This window comes from Euleptes europaea, chromosome 1, assembly GCF_029931775.1.
Source record: "Euleptes europaea isolate rEulEur1 chromosome 1, rEulEur1.hap1, whole genome shotgun sequence".
NCBI classification, from domain to species: domain Eukaryota; kingdom Metazoa; phylum Chordata; class Lepidosauria; order Squamata; family Sphaerodactylidae; genus Euleptes; species Euleptes europaea.
The window spans coordinates 75,722,569-75,740,078 of record NC_079312.1 but is presented as its reverse complement, the minus strand read 5'-3'; the positions used below and the strand labels follow the sequence as shown (position 1 = coordinate 75,740,078).

Sequence of the window (17,510 nt, the reverse complement as noted above, 5' to 3'; positions counted from 1 at the left end):
CATGTGCTAATTATCTGTGTAATCTCTGTTCCTACAGATTTACTGGCCAGCGCTTGTAGAGTGGAGGGAAGAATGTAACTGGGCAGGTAAAGACATCAATGTAAGTGAACCTGGATGGGAAATCCTCTGCTCAAGCCTTGTGTTGTGAAGGAGACACGAGGCATTAGCAGATGTGATGTGAGCAGGGTGCTTTCAGACAGAACCTACCAACCAGCTCCTTATGGAGCAGCTCAGAGAGGTTTAAGTAAAAGGGAATCCCAGTACTATGTGCTGAAAGGTCTGATATTCTAGCTTGATCCTTCCCTAATCCTCCCCCCCCCCCCCCGCTGCCTTTCATTGCAGCTGAGGAACTCAGCACCTTGCAGGAAGTAGTTCCCTTCCCCAGGAAACTGTTTTCTCTGTCCCCAGACTTGCCCAGAGCCCCCTCATATCCCCACCCTGTGAGGCCCCATGAGGGTTGGGAATCATGTCACCGTGGAGGGACCTGTCGGTGCACTTAAGGATTCCTGCTTAGCAATGACCCATCCTGACCTTCGGGGAGATAAGAGAATGGTTCCCACCACTTTTGGCAGGAGGAGAGATGAACCAGGACACATATAGATTTGCTCCTCGATAACTGGAGCAGCAGGAAGAAGGGTCTCGGGCACCTTGGCTATAACTCATGCAGGTTTTCTAGGGAGGAGGCAGTGCTATGTCAAGTCTGGAAATAAGAGCTTGGTAAACTGAGGGGAGGGGAAAATAGTTCCTTCAAAGGCTATTTGGGGCAGCCAAAGTGTGTGTGTGTGTGTGTGTGTGTGTGTGTGTGTGCCAGACAATGGGAGCGCTGATCTCCCAGTATCAGAGTTCACCATAGCCTGCCTGCTGGTCTCTGTCTATAATGCTGCTCCAGGTCTTGGAATGGCTTTACATGCAAGTATCTAGGTGAGGGCAGGGTTTAAGAAAGGATCCACTAATCCAAGTAGGGAGAGATGTTTGGCTTGAGCGCTTTAGGCACATTTAGAGAGGCAGTGTTGCTTAGTGGATAGGGAAAGTGTCAGAGCACCTCCTTTGCATGCAGAATCTTCAGCACCTCCAGTTAAAAGGATCGTGTAGTAGATGACCTCTGCACGAGACCCTGGAAAGCCACTGCAAGTCAGAATGCACAGTGCTGACCTTGTGAGACCAGTTATCTGACTCAGTAAGATGGCTTTATGTAAGTGTTCATCTGTTGGACTGAGACTTAGGTTCAAATCCCCACTCAGCCATAAATCCTACTGGGTAAGTTAGGCCAGTCACTCTCTCTCTCAGCCTAACCTACCTTGCAGGGTTGTTAATAAGGATAAAATGGCCCAGGGGAGAGCTGTGTAAGCCGCCTTGAACTCCTTGGAGGAAGGGCAGGATAAAAATGTAATAGATAGTTGGCTGTAATGTCCTGTTTCAATACTTAGAATCATAGAATCATACCTTTGGAAGGGATCACCAGGGTCATCTAGTCCAACCCCCTGCACAATGCAGGAAATTCACAACTACCCCCCCCAGTGATCCCTTCTCCATGCCCAGAAGATGGTAGAGTTGCCCTCCCTCTCATCATCTGCTTAAGGTCATAGAATCAGCATTTCTGACAGATGGCCATCTAGCCTCTTCTTAAAAGCCTCCAGGGAAGGAGAGCTTACCACCTCCTGAGGAAGCCTGTTCCACCAAAAAACCACTCTAACTGTTAGAAAATTCTTCCTAATGTCTAGACGGAAACTCTTTTGAGTTTCCCGCAGTCCCAAGTCTACGTGGGGTGCTTCAGCCCACTCCAGGGACAAATGCGTGAGACAAATATGGGCTGTGCTGTTCAGTGGCTGAGTCATCACACGAGTACCCAAGGAGAAGAAAGACCTACCTTGCCCCAGTCCACTCCCAGTCAGGTGCTGCAGGACGTGTTGCTGCAGCATTATGCATGCTATTATGAATTGTTATTGGTGCTTTGACAGCATCGAGAAGCCCTTGAAGGAAGGAGATGAAATCATCATTACTTCAGTGTCACAATTAATAATTTGTTTGATGGACAATAGCTAAGCAAGAATGAGACCAAAAAATGAGACCCCTTCCAAAAAAAGTGTCTTGTGTAAGCCGAAGCAAAGGATAGGTTACTCTGCTTGGGGAAAATGAGGCAAGGAGCAATGAATAATTGGTCAAAGTTCACTGGAGTGCTGTGTGTGTGAAAGGGTTTGTAAAGCACTGTCAGAGGGGTGATTGGTGTCAGGAGCAGTGCCAGCACAGGAATTGCCCATCCTATCATCCCTGTTGTAAATAGAACCTAAAGAAAAGTGGCATATAAAAATCCAAACCAACTCTCTTATGAAAGAGCAGCTAAGCAGCGTGACAGTGGCAGAGATGTCCCCTGTGACTCAGTGGCAGAGTCAAGCATTGAATAATGGGCTCAGTGCAGTGTCGAGGACACTGATTTTGTCTCAGCGGGACCTGAGCCTGTGGAGGGGGGGGGGAACCTCACACTCTGCTGAACACAAGTAAGTTGTGAGTGGTATGGAAAAGCAGGTGGCCAGAGAGCTCAGAGTGCTGGGTGAGAAAAGGCATAAGGGAGACGTTTCTCTCTAAGATGGAGCCCTGTCTCCTTTTGCTCCCCCTGTCAACAGCTCCTGGTGCTTTTATCCCTCAGGGTAAAAGGGCAGGACAACAAAGAGCCCCAAGGTTGTTTGTCTTCCTGGACTAGCTCAAGAGTGATGATAGGGATGTGATGGGCCTGGGCCTGTTTCTTCGAGACCTGCCCAGCAGCGGGAGGGAAGTTTGGCAAATGGTTTCGCCTCCAACAGCTGCTCTCGAAAGGACATTTGTGTGTGTGTGTGTGTGTGTGTGTGATCGTGAACATGCCCCCCCCCAATGAATCCCAGAAATACTTCAAACCATCCCCTTCATTTACACGGTCACAGTACTGCAGGTTTGGACACACCTACAAAGTGGACATCAGCAGAGGTAGCTGTGTGTAAAAATGAAAAGCAGATTTTTCCCAAGTGTGGGAAGATCCTGTTGGATTTGTTTTCTCCCCAGCAGTACATTCCACTCTGAGAGCAAATCCTTCTGCCTTCCTACATAGAAGGCATCTGCAGAGAATGGGAGTAAATAATGGAGACACCCCTTTTGTTGTGCAAATGATTGGGAGGCACAGCAATTATCATCACAGGAGCAAAAATCCCAATGTATCCATAGTGGCAAAAAAGGCGTTGTGTGTGTGTTGGTGTGCACGACCAGAGCCTCAGTGAGTAGCAAAGTGTTGGTAGGCTGCTGCAGCCTGTAGGGAAGGGGCATATTGGCTTTAATGGGTCTGGGAAGGGGTCCAGGCTCTTTAAGAGCTTAGCCGCCCTTATGGTTGAAGTTCATTTAAATTCAGTGATACAACTTGACGTCACTGTCTAGGTTAAGCATTACCAGAACATAAGCTGCAAGATCACACTTTCAGCTCTCCATCTGAATGGGCATGTAAATCACGAAGGAAACCCAGAGCCAAGAGTTAGGAGGCTGGAGATTTCTGGCTGTGCATTGAAATGAGGGGGAGAGGAAGAACGTGGTAGGCCTGAGGCTGGCAGAGGTGGAGGATGGGGGGAGTGTTTTGCCGAAGGTGGCCTAGCCCTTTCCTTGGTTATGCCTGGAGCAGCCTTATGTGTCAGAGCACAGGCACCTAACTTGTGGCCTACTTTTGTTCTTATAACCTGGCCCATGTCGTTGCTTCTCAGTTCTGTTCTTATATTTCTGCTGCATGACACCCCGGGCCATTTGCTACGCTATCCCTCCTTGGGACTTGCCATGCCTGTGATGAAAGGTTTGAGGAATACAGGCTCGGGGAAGTTCAGCAGAAGCTCAGTGGTGCGTGTCCAGCCTCTGGGAGAGCTATTGAAACAGCAGCGTTGTAACATCTGTGCCTGATGCATTGATCCATCAGGGTTGCATCTGACTCATTTCCCTTTTCCATTTGCTGCACAGCTGGGCAGCCTGACAGGGCAAGGGAGGCCAGACCTGTTCAGTTTATGCAACATTGTCCCCATTCTTGGGTTGCAGCTTCCTCCAACCTAAGTCAGAACACTAGCTATTAGGTGTCAGAGGAATCAGCACCTCTTGCTCCCTGAGGAAGAAAACCAGATGGTTTTTCCAGATGGGAAGTCATGCTTACTCAGTAAGTACAAGTGCAAGGTGACGTGTGTGAGGCTGCAATCCTGCCTGTAGTCTATGGGGATTTACATAGGAGAGAAAAAGCAAGAACATTGTTGATTGTAGAGGATGCCACTAATTACCCTTGGTTTTAGGGTGCAACTAGATTTGATGGCAGGAAATCTGTGAGCCAATCTCCCATGGTTTTCTTAAAGAGTTAACAGTGGCTGGGCCCATACTGGGCAGAAATAGACGCTCCTGGAAAACAGCATGAGGAGGAGTTAGGTCGTCAAACACACACACACACCATGGCCCCAATCCACACAGCTAAAGGTACCTCCTTCTACAATAATTAGCAGATAAATAACTGGAAACCTTCTCCCCAAGAGGAAGGAAAAAACCTTCTCCCAGTTCTCCATTCAAATTGGCTCCCTTTGGAAACCTTTTCTTTACCACAAAAGGAAAGGAAAAAAAGGAGGCTTCATGATATACTTCTGATTGTAATATATACTTTACCCTTCAGAGTCAAACTGGAAGATATATTGGAAGATATGTCATTGGATTTTCAGTGCATTTTAAAATGTTAAATTGAAGCCATGGGAGCCCCTAATTTGGACCAGAACCAAATTAGCTCTTTCCTGACCTGAAACTGTGCTGCCATTTGCCCCCTCCTAACCCTGGTGAACACATGCTGGCAGCCTTCCCCCCAGTCCTGTTCTGAATTGGAAGGGGGAGTGCTGCCGCTGTAATTTAGCAGTCTTCCGGTGTCTTGTCTGGTCTGACCTTCAGGTAACTTATTTCCAGTCCTATACATATATGCTCTGAAGTAAATCCAATAGAGGTTATGCCCAGGTAAGTGCATAGTGTGATTGAAGTCTGCATCTGGCACACAGTTTTATTTCTTCCTGTACCTAATAGTATCAAGTAAATTAAATTGTTCTTGGCTAATAGTATTTCCAAGGTTAGCCAGGAGGAAAAATACCCTTGTAAAGAGCTCCATGATTTATGGTCTCATGATTCTCTTCCCAGCTGCTGCTGTATCCCCCCCCCCTTGTTATAATGGCCTTCCTTCTAAAATTATTATTCTGTTACTTTGTAAAGTGACTGTACAAATTCGATCGTCTGCCATTAACACCTTGCTAATAGTTTAATATCTTTTTTTGGAAGCGGTTGCTTTCGATCCTGCAGAACTCTACATCCTTCAAGAAGAGCCCCTCCCTTCTTTTGATGCATTCTACACCAGGCACACGGGGAAAATTACTCAAATTCAGCATTGTTTTTTAAGGTGGAGTGTTGGAGAGAGGTTTTAACATTTTACCCCCAAATTCCCAGAGGAGAAAGATAGCGTACAAGAAAGAAAATGTGCATTGGCACCATTCCTGGTTTCAAAGCTTGCAAACCGTAGGACATTTATTTCTAAGACTTACCACCGAGCAAGCGATAGGGCTGTAACTCTGGGCTTCTAGATCCCCCTGCAGCCCTCAAAGCTTCGCATCGACTCTGAGCTTCTCCTTCTCCCCTCCTCTCCCACCCTCCTGTTTGCTTTCTGATTCCCAGCCACCCACGGCTGTTTGCTGAGCGCTGCCCCCCCCCCACATGCAATTGATGGCCACGTGTGAAAAGGCTCTTTCCGGAGTGCTACATTTAGCCCTCTTCAGCACTTGTTTGCCTTGGCCGCTTCCTCGGCAGGCATGTTGTCAGCCTTTCAAGAGGTCTACCAAAGAGAGCTCAGTGGCCCTGGTGTCCTTGCTGAGACCCTCTCGCTTCTCAAGGTACCTGGCAATGCTGCTGGGTGGAGCTTTGACTGTCTTCCCCATTCCCATCACAGCCTGTCGCTCCTCTGGCTTCATATTTACTGCTCATTTATCAAGGAGGCATCACTTCTGCCTGAGTTATCCCAGACTTTTTTTTTAAAAAAAACCAGCCCCTTTTTAATGGGCTGTCCTGGCAGGAGTGATCTGTCAGAGGTAATTGTGCTGAGCAGTAAGTCAAACAGATGTTCAACTCCTGACAGGCCCTGGAGGGGAGGGGCTGCTGGGGAGCTTGGCTTTGCAGGGAAAAGAAAGCAATGTGGAGGGTGAACTGGGGTCTCGGTGCCTGCTTGCAACTGGCACGATCTCACCCCCAAAATCCACCCCAACCCCCTTGGATGCAGCACACAGCCCAATCCTCCTTTGCACAAAACCTCCCGCTGGGAGAAACTGATGGTGAAACAGGCAAGAATTCCAATCAGTCGTAGACCTGGAGGCACCATGGTTCCCACCCAGCAAGCGTAAAGCGGCACAGTTCTGGATGCGGAGCGAGGCTCCTACATGCTCTGGCACTTCAGCAATGTCAGGGGAGGAAATCCAGAGGCAAGAAAAGCACCAGCACAGCAAATGCCAGCGCTGCAGGCCAGCAAGTTGTTGCACTTGCGTTTCCTACACAACTGCATGTGCCTTGTGATGGCCTTTCCTCCTCCGTTTTTGGCTGCCCTGCAAGATATCCTTTTCCTGCAGGAGGGAAGGCACATCAGAAAAAAGAATGTAGGTGGGGAGTTGGAGCCACTGGGTAGAATGTAATAGACAGGGATGGGGAAAGCATCTTCCTGCCAGCCTTCCAAGCCCTTGGCTCTCACCCTTGCTGGTACCTCCTGGTCCCAGCCTGTAGGTTCTGTTCTCTGTCTGTCCCACTCACTTGGCAGCTTTCCCAGCCTCTGAATCAAAAAGACACCCCTTGAACTTGCTCACCTTGCCCCGTCCTTGCTTTGTAGGCCGAGTGCATGAACTTCATCAAGATTCTACACCTCTACAATCGCACCCACCTGTATGCCTGCGGCACCGGGGCCTATCACCCCATCTGTGGCTTCGTAGAGGTTGGGCAGCGCGCGGAGGTGAGTCTGGGGGTGGAGCCTGCAGCGGAGGGCTGGACGGCTGGGACGAGAGCTGGGGCAGGAGAAGGGCTCTGTCCGGCCTGTCCTTCTGAAATGCTGTCTCTCCCTCTAGGACCCTGTTTTTAAACTGGATCTCAAGAAGGTAGAGGATGGCAAAGGGAAGAGCCCCTACGACCCACGCCACATGGCTGCCTCGGTGCTCATAGGTAAGTGGCAAGGCCTAGAAGGTAATAGTAGAGAGGTTTGGTGGTATGTCCCCTTAATACACAGTCTCTCTTACACGTATAGTAGTCACACCCATACTTTTCAATGAAGATAAGAAGAAAAAGTGGCCATTAGCACAATTCCCAGATCCAAGCATGATGAATTGCAGCTGATGCTTTCTAATACTTGCCTCAGCCAAAAGCCTTAGACTTTCCCAACATATGGGGGACTGCCCTCCATCTGATGTGGTAACAGCTTGCTTCAGCCAGCGCTGTGCCATAAGGATGCAGCTGCCCCGTGGCACTTTCCTTCCTGGCTCCAAGCACCCACTTAGCCTGGTTCCAGTAGTGGCAGCTGCTCCCTTGTCCCCTGCTGGCAGCCTGCACAGGGTCAGCTTAGAGCCTTTCTATGTTTGGGGGAGGAGGACTTTGGGGGGAAGGGACGCAGGCCAAAGACAGCATCTTGGACATGCTCCAGTTTGGATTCCATGTGGTAGGGCTTGGCCTAGACAAGTCAGGAGGCCTTTTAACCCTTTATTCCATTGCACCACCCAGGTGAAGAGCTCTATTCTGGTGTGGCTACTGACCTGATGGGCCGTGACTTCACAATCTTCCGCAGTTTGGGTCCGAGGCCTTCTATCCGTACAGAGCAGCATGATTCTCGGTGGCTCAACGGTCAGTGGTGGAAAGGGAAGAGAGGAACATCGTAGAGCGGAGAGGGGAAAATAGGTCAACACCTAGGGTTGCCAGGTCCCTCTTCGCCACTGGCAGGAGGTTTTTGGGGCGGAGCCTGAGAAGGGCGGGGTTTGGGGAGGGGAGGGACTTCAATGCCATAGAGTCCACTGGCCAAAGAGGCCATTTTCTCCAGGTGAACTGATCTCTGTTGGCTGGAGATCAGTTGTAATAACAGGAGATCTCCAGCTAGTACCTGGAGGTTGGCAACCCTATCAACACTGCATAAGGGGGCTACTGGGAACAATTATTTCCATACATTCCATCTGGTGTCATTTTCCTTTCCTGGATGGAACACTGGCTTACTTATCCTCAAAGTGCCAGAGTATTCCACGTTTTCATTAGGGCTTTTTTGGGTCCTATCAGGCCAGTCCTTCTTCAAAGTCATCTCACTCTGTGACTTGTGAAAGTATGTTGCCATCTTGTGGTCAGAAGCTGATTGGCAGCTTCCTGAACTGTCACAGAGCACCTGTAATGGCTAACGAGAACAGTGATGTAAATGCCACAAAGAAAGAGTTCAGATTGATACCCGTCAAGCAAGTTAGATCAGAGGGCTGATGTAATGTTTGGGCAGGGGAGCCAAGGCACAGGAGCAGCCAAGCGCTAAAGAGCAAGAAAATTTTGCACAGTCACTCATAGGGCTGTCAATTCGGTTCGGTCCGAACTGAAAATCAACCGAATTTCCCCTGATTCGGTGATTTTCTGTTCGGACGGATCCGAACTCAAAACTGGCGGGCAACCGGGGGGGGCGAATTCAGCGAGTTCGAGAGTTCATGAATAAATTCGGCAAATTCGGCCCCCCTTCAGGGGAGCCCGCTGAAAGGCGCGGGCTGCCCTTTAAACTGATCTGAGCCTCCCAGCTGGGAGGCGCAGGTCAGTTTAAAGGGCAGCCCGCCCCCCTTCAGCGGGCTCCGCTGGAGAGGCGCGGGCTGCCCTTTAAACTGACCTGCGCCTCCCAGCTGGGAGGCTCAGATCAGTTTAAAGGGCAGCCCGAGCCTCTCCAGCGAAGCCCGCTGAAGGGGGGTGGGCTGCCCTTTAAACTCATTTGTGCCTCCCAGCCGGGAGGCACAGATGAGTTTAAATGACAGCCCGCCCCCCTTCAGCGGGCTCCGCTGGAGAGGCGCGGGCTGTCATTTAAACTCATCTGCGCCTCCCGGCCGGGAGGCACACATGAGTTTAAATGACAACCCGCCCCCCTTCAGCGGGCTCCGCTGAAGGGGGGCGGGCTGCCCTTTAAACTCATCTGTGCCTCCCGGCCGGGAGGCGCACATGAGTTTAAATGACAGCCCGCCCCCCTTCAGCGGGCTCCGCTGGAGAGGCGCGGGCTGTCATTTAAACTCATCTGTGCCTCCCGGCCGGGAGGCGCAGATGAGTTTAAATGACAGCCCGCCCCCCTTCAGCGGAGCACGCTGGGAGGCTCAGATCAGTTTAAAGGGCCCCCGCGCGCCTTCAGGGAATCCCTCTGAAGGCGCGCTGGGGCCGAATTTCCCCCCGAACTCCGGATCCCCCCGAATTACCGGGGATCCGAAGCGGGGGAGTTCCGACTTCGGCACGTACCGAACCCACAAGGGTCAAATTCGGCCGAATCCGAACTGTACCGAATTTTTTTTTTTTGACAGCCCTAGTCACTCATCACCTGCTTCCTCTTTAAACTTCCATTCCAAAAAGCATAGCTATTTTCTTGCCCTGCAATGACATTCTCCCATCTGTCTGATCCAAGAGCCCAAGTTCATTGATGTCTTCTGGATCCCGGAGAGCGAGAACTCTGATGACGACAAGATTTTCTTCTTCTTCCGGGAAACGGCTGTGGAAGGAGCCCAAGGGCTGGGCAAGCCCACTTTTGCCCGCATTGGCCAGATCTGCCGGGTGAGAACCATGAGCCTGTCTGGAGCTAAGGGTGGGCGAGGCACCAGATGTGGGCAAGGGCTAGTCAGATTGGCATCAGTCAAGCAAGTCAGATCGGAGGACCAGGTGTCATGCTTTGGCTGAGCAGGGACCAGGGCTCCGAGCATCAAGTTAAACACACACGCCTACTTGCAATGGCGCATGTGGGATGAAACCCACAGTGGTTATTCTTCCATCAAAGCCCAGAGGGCCTATGTCTTCACCATGCTGGTGAAGCATCAGAATGCTTTGCTGAACCAAGAGGCAGTTTCCCTTGCAGATCCTGCTCTGCAGCAGCAATGGGTGACCAGCTAGATTGGGACCCTCGTTGGGCAGAGGTAGAGTGGGGATATGCAGACACATGAAGAAAAGGAAATCCTGTCCAGCTCTTTGATAAGCCTCCTCCTTTCTTTGCAGAATGACATGGGCGGGCAAAGGAGCCTGGTGAATAAGTGGACCACATTTCTGAAGGCCCGGCTGGTGTGTGCAGTGACAGGCAGCGATGGGAGCCACACCCACTTTGACCAGCTCCGTGAGTGACTGTGACTGATCGAGGGCTGGGCTTGCCTTGAACGAAGCGAATGCCCCTGGGGCTGTCTGTTTGTTGCACCACAGAAGGAGGGGAACATGAGAAGGCTGAGCGTGACTGTCCTCAGGGGCTTCACATTTCACATCCTCAGGGCCTTCCTTCAGTTTCTGGATTCCCTCTTTGTCTGGCTGCCACAGTATGAAAGCTACATTCACTTATCTTATGTACCAGATATTAGGCAAGGGTGTACCAAAAGAAAAAGAAAAATAACCCAAACATTTTGCTTCATGTCTTTAAAAGTAACATCATAACATTAGATCACGATGAAAGCACATATCCTGCCAGAACTTTTGTTAGTCTTTAAGGTGCTACTGGACTCTTGCTCTTTTCTACATCATAACATTAGAGCAGTAAGCTGTGATTTTTGGAATTGCTTTGGCATTACTCATACACATGAAGCTGCCTTACACTGAATCAGTCCATCAAGGTCAGCATTGTCTACTCAGTCTGGTAGTGGCTCTCCAGGGTCTCAGATAGAGGTCTTTCCCATCACCTACTACCTGGTCCTCTTAATTGGAGATTCTGGGGATTTGAACCTGGGACTTTCTGCATGCAGAGCAGAGGCTCTTCCACTGAGCCACAGCCCCTCTAAGGGGCATGAGACCTGATGTAAGGCCAGTTGAGAGCAATGATGGGGATTGGTTGATCTATTGCCTGGGGAGTTTTGTGGTGCATGGCTGGGATGGGGAGAGATCAGTTTAGAGCAAGACTGCTCTCTCATCTGGGTGGGGAAAAGATGTTCATTCTCACAGCTGAGCATTGTAGGCTGGTAATACATTCTCCTTGCTCTCCCCAGGTGATGTCTTTCTGTTGCCAACCAGAGACAAGCGTAATCCATTGCTCTATGCTGTTTTCACAACTTCCAGGTAAGTATAACAGTCTCCAGTGAATGACTTGCTTCACTCAGCACAGACTGCTTTTCTGACCAGGCTCACAGAGGTCAGGGCTGAGCTTCTTGTAAACAATGCATGGGTTGGGATGGAAGATGCACCTTGTTTCCACTCTTATATGCTGCCAGCTTCTTTCTGTAACTCTTTCCCATAATGCTTGTTTCTTTGTTCTGCTCCCACAGCACTGTTTTCAGAGGTTCTGCTATCTGTGTTTATCACATGAATGACATCCGCAGAGCTTTCCTGGGGCCTTTTGCCCACAAGGAGGGGCCCAACTATCAATGGGTGTCATACCAGGGCCGGGTCCCTTATCCTCGCCCAGGAATGGTAGGTGCTTTGGACTTGGGAGAGTTAAATGGGATGCATGATGCTTGTCCCTGTGGCTTGTAGTGATATGGGCGCCCATAGAACAAGGTGCCTTGAGAGCGTATGGCTAGAGCAGCAGACAAGAATAGGTTGCACTGAAGAGATGGGAAAGAGAGGTAGCAGGGTTAGGGATTATCAGCCCTGTCAACTTCTCCATCTGGATTGTAGGATGATGCCAATATTAAGTGAGACATCAGAACTGAACTAGGCAAAATGGGTTAAAAAAAAACAGGTCAAAACAGAGAGGCATAAGTAGAGTTGCTTCGAGGGATGGGAAATTAATGCTCACAGGGTGGAATATAGGGAAGAGCACAGTGGGATGCTCGGAGGGGTAGGCTGGGGAATTTCCAGGATTTAGGGTTGCTGATTGTTTCTACATGCCTCAGCATTTCCTCCTCTTCTGTTCTTCTTCCTCTCACAGTGTCCCAGCAAAACCTTTGGCACTTTTAGCTCCACTAAAGATTTCCCTGATGATGTGATTCAGTTCGCCCGCAACCACCCGCTAATGTACAACCCCGTGTTGCCACATGGCCAGCGTCCCATCTTCCTGCAGACCAACGTGGACTATACCTTCACCCGCATTGCAGTGGACCGAGTTGCTGCAGCTGATGGCCACTATGATGTCCTCTTCATTGGCACAGGTGTGTTTGCACCCCTCCCCTTGTGATGGGAAAAACAGGTACATGCACACTGCCTAGTTCACACCTGCATCATAAAGCTGCATGACAGGAGGTTCTGAATTCAAGGGTCAAACAAATGTGCATGCTTTTTTGAGGCCCTTACTAGCAGCTCTGAGTAGCTCATCCTTTGTAGAGCACTCCTGGGACAACCACGTAGGCTAATTTGACAACTGAGCAAAGCCTGCAGCTGACAGCTGCTGGGAGTATTCATTTCCATATTGAACTGAAGGCATTCTGTGAGCTCCAGCAGGCTTATCAGGCTTCTTTCATTGGCCAACCGAGACACTGCTCCTTCCACTCTTATTGGCATTACCTCCAGGATTTCTCTGCAGCTTCCAGTGGCCATTTGTACTCAACGTGGCCATCATGTGTTCCCTTTGACAGTGTGCGTGTGCAGCATCATAAGAAAATGCATTGGGTTGGATTGCATGCAGGTGGTCACTGGAAGCAACAGAAAACTGTAGAGCTTTGGAAAGGATTGGTGGGCCAGTGAAGGATGCTCACCAAGCCAAATGGGAGGTGGCCCTCAGTTGCCTTGAGATACACAGTCTGATTTCATTGCCAAGGACATATGACATGCTGTCCAAATATTGTCCTGATATAAGACAGTGGGAGTCTTTTAGCATGGTCTTTGGATTGAAGCAGGAATTGGAGGGCTGGGAGGTAAATCCATGCTCCAAGAACTTCACGTGGTACTTTTTGACAGCTTCACACTTTTGTGTGGACTGAAGAATTGGACTTTGGAATTTTGGGCTTTGGTTGTGAGAAGAGCAAATGGGTGGATAGTATTTCCAGAGTCATCTTCAAGTCAAGGAAAGCCTCCATCTGAAATGCCTTTTTGTGTTAAATTTTTCCACTTCCCCCTTCCTGGCAGACATTGGTACAGTTCTGAAGGTGGTCTCTGTGCCCAAGGACAGCTGGGAAAATATGGAAGAGCTGCTACTGGAAGAGTTACAGGTGTTTAAGGTGAGAGTCATAAACGGTGGTTTGGCCTAAGCCAAATACAGCTACACTGGGGAAGGACTGTAATGGTTAAGGATACTACCTTGCCTCCATGTGGGGCTTAGTCATTTTAGCAGTTCTTTACCTTTTTCATACAAAACTGTGATGTTGGAAGGGGCCTTTGGATCTTCATCTAAGTAATGGAGGCAGTACCCTGGGAGTCCTGGGAAAGTACTCGAGTCCCTGGAGCAATACCTGAGATTCTCTCCACCTTTCATCAGTTCAGTCACATCAACAGTCCCTTTGCTTCTTTTTGGCAGGACTCCTCTCCAGTTACCAGTATGCAGATCTCCTCCAAGCGGGTATGTAGTTCAACAGGAGTGGGAATGGGATGAGGAAGTAAATGTCAGTGAGGGTTCTTGCATGCAGCTGGGGAGGGAGATCTACAACATGAGATTACCTGAGCAAGAACGGATATCTTCTGTTTTCAATCCACACAATAGTGATGATGCTCTTTCTGAACATCCTAACGCATCCCGCTGTTCCTGTGTTGCTTTGAGCAGCAGAAATACAGATTTCCCTTGAGAAAGGATCCCTGAGTGAATCCAATAGAACTCAGTTCTTGGGGAAGTAACTGTCAAACATATTTCCCGTCTGCCCACATCCTTAATTCAGTGTATCATATTATCCCTCCCAATATTTAAAAGTAGTTTCCCCCCCACCCACCCATCTGCAATGTTTCCATGGCTCACTGCTGGATCTTTATTTATGATTTGAGCACTGCTGGTTTGCATTGATTTGCCTGTCATTTAACATGTGCAATACAGGGGTGTCTAAAAGCCTCAGCAAAGGTGTGTATATAAATGAACAAAGCAACCCACATTTAGGAACAGAAGATAATGCTTCTCTGGAGAGCTGCTTCTGCTGTAAAATATCATGCAGAATGTCTAAAAATTGACTAAAAATAAATACACTACTTCTGTTCTTTCTGTCAGCCAATGCCATGAAAACCTGAACTGCTCCATAGTCTGGCTACCAGTTTCCATGCTGGTGAGAGGGCTTTGCTATATGGGAGTTCTGTAAACAAACTCCTAATATATTTATCTAAAAATTGGGCATGCGAGGTTCCATCTTGGGCTGGAATCACAGCATGGGGGATGTTAAGCTTCCCCTTCTGTGTTGGTGTCCTGACCCGCAAGACCCCAGGAAACTGCTATTTACCCAACTGGGGTAAACATACAGGTACTTCTTCATGGAACTTCCAGTATCCTGTGGAGTTGAGCTAGTGTCCATTAAGATTATTATTGTTTATAAAACATCTAACAGCCAGGTACAGTACAAAAAGTGTATTTTACAAAAGACAGTCCTTTACTGCAGGGCATGCGATCTTTAAAAAAGAGAGATATCTACCGGCTCTGTGAATGCAAGCCTTGTTTCTAGCCTGAACTGGGAGATTTTTTAGGCAAACCGTGAAAGACAGTGAGCGGGTAGCACTTAATGGGTCGTGTGGCTTTGCCTCCTAACAGCAACAGCTCTACGTGGGCTCCAGGACTTCCGTTTCCCAGCTGCCCTTGCACCGCTGCGGCATCTATGGCAAAGCCTGTGCAGAATGCTGCCTGGCGAGGGACCCCTACTGTGCCTGGGATGGCACTGCCTGCACTCGCTACATGCATAACACCAAACGGTATGACTGACAGACTGTGATGCCCACGAGTGATCGTCCCTTGTTGGCAAGAGTGGGGGGGGGGGCAGAAAGGGAAGGAGCCGTTTTGTTATTGTTGTTGTTTTTTGGTAGCTTGGAACCATTCATTCTTTTGCTGTAGCTCCTTATGAGCCTGTTTTGCAGATATTTTTTTTTACCAGTACCTCTTTGCATGCAATAGCGCTGTGTAGCTCCCCAAAGAAAAACTAGAGAGAGACAGACCTGGATCCCCTAGTGCAGTTTTGGGAGACATGATAATGGTAATTGACATGCCCACTGTCCCTTCTTATCTGCTGAACAGTATTGTGCTGTGAGTATGGCTCACAGGACAGAGGTTGCTGGTATCCAATAAGCAGTCTCCACCTCCACACACACCCCACCCCCCAGCAGGCACATGCAGGAGTCCTTGTACTGCTTGGCCACCAAGGCCCTGCAAACGGATTTCAATCCCAACCTTAGTAATGATTCCTTGCTATGGTATACCTCTGGATCTATCTGTCCAAGAGCTGTACTGGATGTGCGCAGTGCCGTTGCATCCTTAAGGTGCTAAGGCTGAGGCTCAGCTCATCCTCCAGGACAGCTCCATGGAACACTAACTGGTTGCTGCGCACTCATCTTGTAGAGATGTAAAATACTCCTTTATTATGATGCTGAGAAATCTTTCTGCTCTCTCCCCCACCCCGGCAGGCGGTCCCGGCGCCAGAATGTGAGGAATGGGGACCCCAATACATTGTGTTCTGGAGGTGAGTGTGCTCAGGCCCCCACACATGTTGCATCATTTATACCCATACCGTGTGCCCACAACTGAGAACTGCATGAATCCTAAAAAAAAAAAAAAAAGGTAAAGGTCCTCTGTGCAATCACCGGGTCATTCCTGACCCATGGGGTGATGTCACATACCAACGTTTACCAGGCAGACTTTTGTTTTACGGGGTGGTTTGCCAGTGCCTTCCCCAGTCATCTCCCCTTTACCCCCAGCAAGCTGGGTACTCATTTTACCGACCTTGGAAGGGTGGAAGGCTGAGTCAACCTTGAGCCGGCTACCTGAAACCAACTTCCATTGGGATCGAACTCAGGTCGTGAGCAGAGCTTGGACTGCAGTGCTGCAGCTTACCACTCTGCGCCACGGGGCTCTTTCCGCATGAGTCCTTGCCTTTGAATATTGTTTTTATTGCACTTGGTTGAAATAGTGCTACACAGAGGAGACTGTTTCTCCTACATACCTTTCAGAAACACATGGAGCAATCCTACGCAGATCTACTTGGATGTAAGTCCCATATTATTTAATGAGGCATTCTTCCAGAAAAGCATCTTTAGGATTGCAGGCATACACACACACAAATTCTGACTCACACATGAAATATGTGAAACTTTACGCCAGAACCAGAAAGTGTTGGCTGAATGTGTATGTTGCGTTTTTTGTAGAGGGTGCCCTAACCTGGGTCAGAGAAAAGAAATGGAATTAAATCTTTCTCTGTGTGTGTATAAAGTACCATCAAGTCACAGATGACTTTTGATGACCCCTTATGGGATTTTCAAAGCAAGAGACTAACAGAGGTGGTTTGCCAGTGCCTTCCTCAGAATAGCAACGCTGGTATTCCTTGGTGGTCTCTCATCCAAATGTTAACCAGGGCTGACCCTGTTTAGCTTCCAAGATCTGATGAGACCTGGCTGTGCCATGCTGCCTTCCCTCCCAAAATTAAATCCAGCTGCTGTTAATTGTTTCTTTGTCCCACAAAGGGGTTTAAATAATAAGGAACTTCTGCTTCATAAGCTTCCTTTTACAGAGATAGGGAGGGAAACCAGGAGAGGAGGGAGGGGAAGAAGAAGAATTCTACTAAGCCACTGAACACAGTCTAAGCCCACTTAAGAGTGAAACCCATCCTGCTCTGTCATGGAGAAATACCTTCCCTCACCCCCCTCCCCAATTCTGGGGTACAGCAGTGTTCAATATATACCAGAGTGCTTTGGATCTAATCTTAGACCCAAATACTCTTCCACAGAGGGCAAATACTCTTCCACAGCTGTGCTTTGGCCTGGGTGCATGCACGTTTTTCACCAGCTTTTCCTCACTTGCCAGATTTTGTGTTATCCCCTGTGCAGATCCCCAGCGAAGCAGTGTGCCTGAAAAGAAGGTTTATGGAGTGGAAGGCAGCAGTGTCTTCCTGGAGTGCCTCCCGAAGTCCTTGCAGGCCCAGATTTCATGGACATACCAGAAAACCAGCAGTGCCATCCCAAAGGAGGTATGAGCCTGGATGCTGTGTGCATGTAGAGTAAGTGGGGGAAATGGGAAGCAAGACTGAGACAATCACCTGATTCTTCCTGAAGCCACGTCACCTGTCCTTTTAGAGAGAGGTGCCTTTCCAGTTCTTCCTGTCTCTCAAATATCTTCCCACTTCCATTCTAGCTAATGCTATACATGTATTACATTATGCAAGATGCTCTGGCATCTATCTCCTTTTGCATTTCCTTCCTGAGTCTCTTTGCCCTTCCTGAATACCTTTGTTGATGGGCCTGTCTCC

General features: G+C 49.0%; 1 protein-coding gene across 1 annotated transcript in view; it reads left to right on the top strand.

Moving 5' to 3' along the window:
- Window positions 1–17,510, top strand: part of SEMA3B (semaphorin 3B) — a 29,507-nt gene that overhangs the window by 11,100 nt on the left and 897 nt on the right. Inside the window, exons 3-16 of the mRNA XM_056856774.1 lie at window positions 38–100; window positions 6,881–7,000; window positions 7,113–7,206; window positions 7,759–7,878; window positions 9,656–9,801; window positions 10,237–10,351; window positions 11,205–11,274; window positions 11,481–11,625; window positions 12,086–12,305; window positions 13,219–13,310; window positions 13,607–13,648; window positions 14,813–14,970; window positions 15,676–15,731; window positions 17,092–17,231. Coding sequence (XP_056712752.1) covers window positions 38–100; window positions 6,881–7,000; window positions 7,113–7,206; window positions 7,759–7,878; window positions 9,656–9,801; window positions 10,237–10,351; window positions 11,205–11,274; window positions 11,481–11,625; window positions 12,086–12,305; window positions 13,219–13,310; window positions 13,607–13,648; window positions 14,813–14,970; window positions 15,676–15,731; window positions 17,092–17,231 — 1,581 coding nt within the window. The remainder of the gene's footprint in view (window positions 1–37; window positions 101–6,880; window positions 7,001–7,112; window positions 7,207–7,758; window positions 7,879–9,655; window positions 9,802–10,236; window positions 10,352–11,204; window positions 11,275–11,480; window positions 11,626–12,085; window positions 12,306–13,218; window positions 13,311–13,606; window positions 13,649–14,812; window positions 14,971–15,675; window positions 15,732–17,091; window positions 17,232–17,510) is intronic.